General features: G+C 44.4%; 1 protein-coding gene across 1 annotated transcript in view; it reads right to left on the bottom strand.

The window, feature by feature from the left end:
- LOC117960654 (core histone macro-H2A.2) overlaps positions 1-7,298 on the bottom strand; it is a 9,942-nt gene that overhangs the window by 388 nt on the left and 2,256 nt on the right. The window contains exons 3-9 of the mRNA XM_034898692.1: positions 6,351-6,457; positions 5,009-5,206; positions 3,455-3,553; positions 2,608-2,707; positions 2,427-2,516; positions 931-1,105; positions 34-257 (exon numbers count right to left, since the gene is read on the bottom strand). Coding sequence (XP_034754583.1) covers positions 92-257; positions 931-1,105; positions 2,427-2,516; positions 2,608-2,707; positions 3,455-3,553; positions 5,009-5,206; positions 6,351-6,457 — 935 coding nt within the window. The 3' untranslated portion in view covers positions 34-91. The remainder of the gene's footprint in view (positions 1-33; positions 258-930; positions 1,106-2,426; positions 2,517-2,607; positions 2,708-3,454; positions 3,554-5,008; positions 5,207-6,350; positions 6,458-7,298) is intronic.

The raw sequence follows: 7,298 nt of genomic DNA, 5'->3' as shown, positions 1-7,298 counted from the left end.
CCCCCCCCCCCCCCCCCCCCCCCCCCCCCGCCTATCTACACCACCTGCAACAAACAACAGTTAGAAAAACAATCCCCTAAAACCAGAATCCTCACTTGGCGTCCAGCTTGGCCATTTCCTGAAGGTATATTCCGATGCTCTCGCTGTCAAACAGAACAAAGTAAATGTTTTTCAGGGAGGAGCTGGTGGAGGACACAAAATGGTTGGAGATGGCCTTGAGGATGAGCTGGGCCGCCGTCTGTTTGGGGAATCCGTTCCTGTGACAGAGATTCAGCTGGTCAAAAAAACATGACTGACAACAAACCATAAAGCAGTAAAATGTCACTGTTCTGTCCATGACTGAGTTCTACTGAGTACTACTGCTAGTACAAATCCAGTCACCAAAATACTGAAACTGGCCGCACTCTGCAAGTACTGCTACTGGTCAGCAGGCTGGGTACGTGTCTCCTAAACGTTCCATACCGACACCGGGATTTCGATACTTAATCCTAGACAAAACTTTTTTCTAATTTTTTTAAAACGTCACAAATCTTTCTTTATTATTCTTTATTTATTGTCCAGCTCCTGCTACGTGAGCCCCGTCTGTGTTATCAGTTTTTCTAATCACAGACATCATTAGATCTTGGTTAGTCTCGCTTTCCCAGACCTTCCTACACAGAGCTGCTGAGGAGGGTCTGTCTAGTCCACACAGCATTCTGGGATAGAACCAACCTCCTCTGGTTTCTTGGCGTTTCTTTAAACTCGTTTATGCGTGTTTATTGCGTTGCGTGGTTGTTTTTGTCCCTCCAACTACAAATACATCTTCTGAGAAAGTGCATGGACACTCTAGTCTGTTCATTTTCCACCTGAGGTGTGAGTGTAAGTATTCCTCTGACTGGAGAAACACATCTCTGACACCCAGAGAGTTAGAGGGGCGAGGGCAGAGCTCACCGTCCAGCAGGGAGTGATGGGAAAGCCACGGACTTGAGCTTCTTCTCCTCCGCCGCGGAGAGGCAGTTCTTCACCGTCTTCTCCAGCTGGTCCTCACACTTCTCTGAACCCCACTGGGGGACGTTACAGTGGATGATGAAGCGGGCTGCCATCCCACTGGCCTGGCTCACGGCCACTGCAGGGGGGGGGGGACACAAACACTCGGTCAGTTTAACCATTGGAAGTCAAACTGAGGGATATGGAGAAAATAGGATATTATGATAGGTTGGACCAAAAAAGTTGATATTGAAAGGTTGGTGCCTTCACAATATATTTTCACACTGAAATTTTAGATAAATAAAACTCCATAATGTAGATATAATCACTATGTGGGTAAAGGCAAATAATAAAACAGCTAGAACAGTCTGGTAAAAAATAACACTTGTTGATGGTAAGATATCCCAAATCTTAAACAATATCTAGTCTCATATCACGGTTGCCGAGCCCTACCTGGAGGCATGGACAGATCGCTGAATCAGCAGCAGCCAAATACGCTACAACCATGAAATATGTTTCTTTTTTCAAGAATTTGTCATGAGGCAATTGCAGTTTACATCCACAAAAGTTTGTTTTTTGCCGCTGACAGGCTTAGAATAATATTCTAAGTGTCTGACAACATTATGGAAATGATTTATCAGGAGGTCAACCTTTCTGTTAAAGAGTAAGATCCTTTTATTAAACTTAAAAACAGCCGCGAAATTGCATTTGCTAAACCCACCAGACTCCATGTAAACAAACCGTCATTTTAAAATCGTAAAACACACTTCTTTTAAAGTCGACAGAAACAAAATAAAACTATAAAAAGTCGTTTTGGGTCGTCGTTCCATTTTTCCAACTATCACAACTCTAGTTCTGGTTGAAATAAACACAATGGTTACCAATTTACATGTGATAGTATGTTGGCTCTGTACACGCTAAAAGTATTGTTTATTTAAATGGAGTCTGGTGGGTTTAGGGCCAGCGACCTCAGAGCTGTTTCTGGTTAAACAAAGAACTTCTTACTCGTTTGAAGAAGAGCTATTTCTGTTTGCATCCTTTCCTTAATGTTGTCAGACATGCAGAATAATAATCTGAGTCTGTAATAATTGACGATGCACATTTGCCCCATTCAGTCTGTATCAATACACTATATTGGAACTTATGTATTTAATCTAGCAGAAATTTTCTCTCTCTTTTGCAGCAGCCGCTGTGTTGCCCTTTTTTTAATTTTAACTAATTACATGTTCAATCTTGCTGTTCCTGTACATGAGTATTTACGCCGACCAGTTTGTTTGTGGTTGTTGCCATGGTGAATCGTAGTATCACGGCTCCATTCATGCTGCCTTTTATTGTATTTATTTTATTAACCCTGAGTCAACCTACTCTGAGTTGACTGAACTCAAATCAGCTGTTCTGGAACCAGAAACTCAGAGTTTGTTAGACCCCCTCCCTGACACGGGCCCCAGGACAGTGAGTACCTGATGCCACCTCCAGGGGCCCCTGGGCCTTCCGCAGCTCCTTGACTCCGTCCAGGAACTCTCGGCCTCCAGCTTTCTCCAACGCGTTTCCTGAAAAACGGCACAGCAGCAGAGGAACTCATGACTGGATGGGTAGGGAGAAGTCTGGGAACGTGTGAATAAGACAACATGTCCTCCTCACCCACTCCGTCTTTAAGGTCCATCTCTGCATTCGTCGGGTTAATTATTCCCTCCACTTTGATTGTTCCAATTTTGTTGATTTCGCTCTCTGTTAGTGAAAGCTGTGGATTCACAAAGTCATCAACACAGAGATGAAAACAGCTGCTGGACTTCTCTGTCCTGGACATCACGAGGGAAATGTTGTCGCTCTTAAGCCCGGTTCAGACCAAACACTCGCGACGAGACAAAAAACGGTTAGACCCGTCTCAGCTGCTGGAGTCTCCAGAGGCTGGTTTTAGGACGTAGGAGACGTCTCCTGTTTCAGCCAAGAGAGAAGTCAGCTGGTGGAGTCAGCTATAAACTATAGAATGAAATGATCCATCATCCATTTTATTTCCATGTTCCAAACTGTCAGCTGGTGAAAAGTGAGTCTCAGCGAGCGCCAGTGAGCGTGGCGTGTGGTCGAGCGAGCGAGAGAGTGACTGAAGAGAGGGATCAGAGAAATCAAACACACGCCGATTCCTCACTAGAAACGCAGCTGGAGCAACCATCCCACTCTCACCTACTTCATCCACATTCATATTTAGAGGCAACAAAACATAAATCCAACTACAAAGAAAGTCGGAAGTCAGAACGGAAGTACAAAGCGACGTTGCTATGGAGATGATAAACAGTCTCGTCCCGCTGGTGTGAAGAGACAGCTTTCAGAACGCTGCAGACCAGCGTGTTGTACTTTTACAAGTTTTGACTCATCTTGTCTTACTTTTCTGGTCTGAACTGGGCTTTATGATTACATATTTACACTGGCTCTGACCTTCAGTCCAACATAGCGGGGCTGTCCCCCAGAGACTCTCGGAGACATGTCTTACCTTTTGTCCGAGGAACAGGCTCTTTGCTGACAGGATGGTGAACCCGTCCCCCGGGCCGTCTTCTACTGTGGAGTTTGGTACGGACTCGTTGTCTGTGCTCTTTGTCAGAATGGACAAAAACACATTAAACCATAATTCAATCATAACAGGGTGTACAGCTTAAACATATAATAAACAAGCTTAGTTTAGTTTTCTTTTCAGAATAAAATAAAATAAATAGATTTTTGGAAATCTATGAATCGATTTTGAATCGGTAGAGCTTGAATTGTATTTGTAATTTGCACACCCCTAGTAGTTGTTGACTCTGGGGGCCCTATCAGAACGATGTAAGCCCACGGCGTGAAGCGCCTGGTGCAGGATCCTGTAGGGCGTGCCGGGTGCATGGTCCTAAAGGGCTGGACTTAGTGTCTTCATTAACCAGAGGTGTGTTCTGGGTAACATGCAATTAACCTATCAGAGGTCCTCTCCCATTCCCTTTAACAGCCAATCAGAGGTCCTCTCCCATTCCCTTTAACAGCCAATCAGAGGTCCTCTCCCATTCCCTTTAACAGCCAATCAGAGGCCCTCTCCCATTCCCTTTAACAGCCAATCAGAGGCCCTCTCCCATTCCCTTTAACAGCCAATCAGAGGCCCTCTCCCATTCCCTTTAACAGCCAATCAGAGGCCCTCTACCATTCCCTTTAACAGCCAATCAGAGGCCCTCTCCCATTCCCTTTAACAGCCAATCAGAGGTCCTCTCCCATTCCCATTAACAGCCAGGCGCCTTTGGAGCATTGCTGTCATGATGGAGGATTTACACCCTCATATTTTATATGTAATCTTCTGCATGTGTGTGTGCTGCTTCACTGTGTGTGTAACATGCATAGTGTGCGTCCCTGTGTGTGTAACATGCATAGTGTGCGTCCCTGTGTGTGTAACATGCATAGTGTATGTAAGACCCGCACGCCCAGAATGCACTTGAACACACCTCCCTGTAAGCCCAGCCTGCACCTGAACACACCTGTCTAAGTGTCTAAAATAGATTTAGACACTTGTCGGGCTTTGCGTGGCGCTGGGTGTAAGATGGGTCTCTGAGTGTCAAGAAGTGTCGAGGCTCAACAGATCGCCTCCAAATTCTTGTTTGTTGTTTGTTTACTTATTCTGTCTGTCCTTATTTCCTCATCTTTGGAGACTTAGGTTTCTACCTCATTTTATTTTGGAAAAGTTCTTAATTTCATACACATGCATTGAGCACGGTGGCCTATTAGGTGAATGAAATTTAGGTTAAAATGTTCTGCTGTTTGTGATGGGGTTTGGAGATACTTTTTGGGGCAATATGACCTTTAATTGATAGAACAGCTGTAGAAAAAGGGAAAAGGGAGAGGAAGAGGAGGCAGACCTGCAGCAAAGGGCCGCAGGTCGGAACCTGGACCAAGCTCTGGTACAGGCCCTGGCGTTTGCCCCATCATGTGGTTTTGGACGGTGTTTTAGAATCTAAAAACACATTTCATTTGAAGCCTACTGAGGCCTTAACTGCCCCCCCAGCTCGGTGAGCTCTCTGTTGTGTTGACTGACCTTTGGCTTGCGGCCTCGTTTGCCTTTAACCTTTTTCAACGGTTTGACGGGTTTCTTGCTCTTTGAGCGTTCTTCCTGCTTCTCGGGGACGGACGCCTGGCTTTCTGCTTTCACTCGGCCCCCCCTCTTCTTGGAGAGCAGCTCTGGATGGATCCGAGGCAGAACCCCTCCGTTAGATATGGTCACCCCCCGCAAAAGCTGATGGAGAGAACCTTTCTGTAACACCGTTTGACCGTGTAGCGTGCTACAACATGCAGTAACAGTCTGGTGCAAACCGAGGTGAAATGACTGTGGTTGGTCCAAGCTGAGGTTCCCTACAGTGTCGGGACACTTCACGCCTCCTGAAATATTAGCTGCTACACACACCATCTGCTGTCATCTGAAACCTTCCCAATCACCACGCATATGCCTCGCACTCCAGGAAGAAGACTTTCACTCCCATTATCCTGAGTACACACTCTTCTTTACTCCTCCTTTGTTATTTATTCACCGCTGCTACTTAAACTCACACTGTACTTATTTATCTTCACACTCCACTACAATGGAGCTCTACAGAGTGGATCAGTCCTGGATTGATTTTCTCCATAAGGACTGTTATGATCAGCCATAATGTCTAAACCATCTGAGACAGGCTGACCAGTAGCTACGAGGATGTGATACTAAAGTTTAGATGTCTGTATAAAATCAACCCGGTTTTAAGACAAACATGGTTCATTCACAATCTTATGGAGAAATACGACACTGCCCACGGTCATAAGCGTAACAGCGACTTCTCTGATTGGTCCATCTCGCTGTTTCTATGGAAATGTTTGCATTAGCTGCGTTACTGAATGCTAGAGCGAGCTTCCACCACTGAAGTCTCTGATAGTCTCTGTACACAGGCTTGTATCTTTTGCCTTTTTTGTTGTTTTCAAAATGTCTTTTTGCGCCAAATCAAATGTTTTATGGTCACGCTTCCTCTCCACGCTGGTTGATTTGGTTCCAGGCTTAGAACTTTTCACACAAGCAACTCCGGAAACGTCAACTAAACAACTGAATGGGAAAAAGCCTTCAGTCACCAGAGCTGGTGAAGAAGCTGGCGGTCACAGCATTTGTACATTCCATTGTTTTAGGAGCATGATCTTTTGTTTTTTTCTTACTGTAGCAATGTTGCCTTTTTTTAACTTTTTTACAATTATTGACTCACTCTTTTCTTTTTCTCCCCTTGAATTTGTCTAAACAATTCCCTAAGGGGACTGGGTGTTTTGATCAAGTGAAAACCTTCCAAACTGTCTCTGACTTCAAGAAGAGTATAGCAGATATCAGTCGGCCCCTTGGTACCTGGTACCATAGTCCCTGGTACCTGGTTGAGCTCCTCGTCGTTGGCCACAGCCAGCTTGATGTGCCTGGGAGTTATTCTGCCTTTCTTGTTGTCCCGCGCTGCGTTTCCTGCCAGCTCCAAGATCTCAGCTTCAAGGAGAGAAGACACAGGTAAAGCCATCAAACATGCAAGCTGTGTTCAGGTATTTAAAGGGCTTTCCTCTCCAGCCCATCAGGAACATCCATGTAACAAGTTTAAACCAGACTCTACTGTGAGCAGGAATGTGGACATACACATAGCAACCAAATGTCTTTCTTTCTTTGTGTAACTGGCTTATGGAGTAGGGGATTTACTCCCATTCCTATCTCCCAAAAAGAGACCCACGCTATAATAAACTATTTTTATTATAGTTTTTTATCATGATACTTTACAGATGGTCCATGGGTGTCTAACTCAACTTCCCTAAGAGCCACACTGGAAAATGAGAATCACATCAGACATCAGAGTCCAGAAACATTGTCTGAAACAATTCCCCCATTTCCTCGTAGGCATTACAGGACTGGTGTCTAGATTTGCTGCATAATAAGTTGCATGTTGGTCTCATTTGTAGTCTAATTACAGCAATAATATAATTGGACAAGCGACAGAAAGAACTACAAGACCAGAGAATTAAAAACAAATTCTATGAAACGCTGCGGAAGCATTAGAGGTAGAGTTAAACAAACAAAGAATATTTAAATATAATACATGCAAGAGTACATAACAGAGCCCAACCGACAATGAATTTTTAAGGCCGATATTAATTTTTTTAAATCCAGGAATGTGTAACTAAACATAAACAGATTTCCCTAACATGAGTTAGTTTTAGTTATTTATGAGTCCTCACTAAAATAATATGATAATGCAGTTTAAAAACAGGGACGTTGTAGAGCGTCCTCTGGTGGACAGACTATGTAACACCATCACTAACAGGGACGTTGTAGAGCGTCC

This window comes from Etheostoma cragini, chromosome 17, assembly GCF_013103735.1.
Source record: "Etheostoma cragini isolate CJK2018 chromosome 17, CSU_Ecrag_1.0, whole genome shotgun sequence".
In the NCBI taxonomy this organism is placed as follows: domain Eukaryota; kingdom Metazoa; phylum Chordata; class Actinopteri; order Perciformes; family Percidae; genus Etheostoma; species Etheostoma cragini.
The sequence above is the reverse complement of the archived record's forward strand: the minus strand, read 5'-3'. Positions and strand labels throughout refer to the sequence as shown.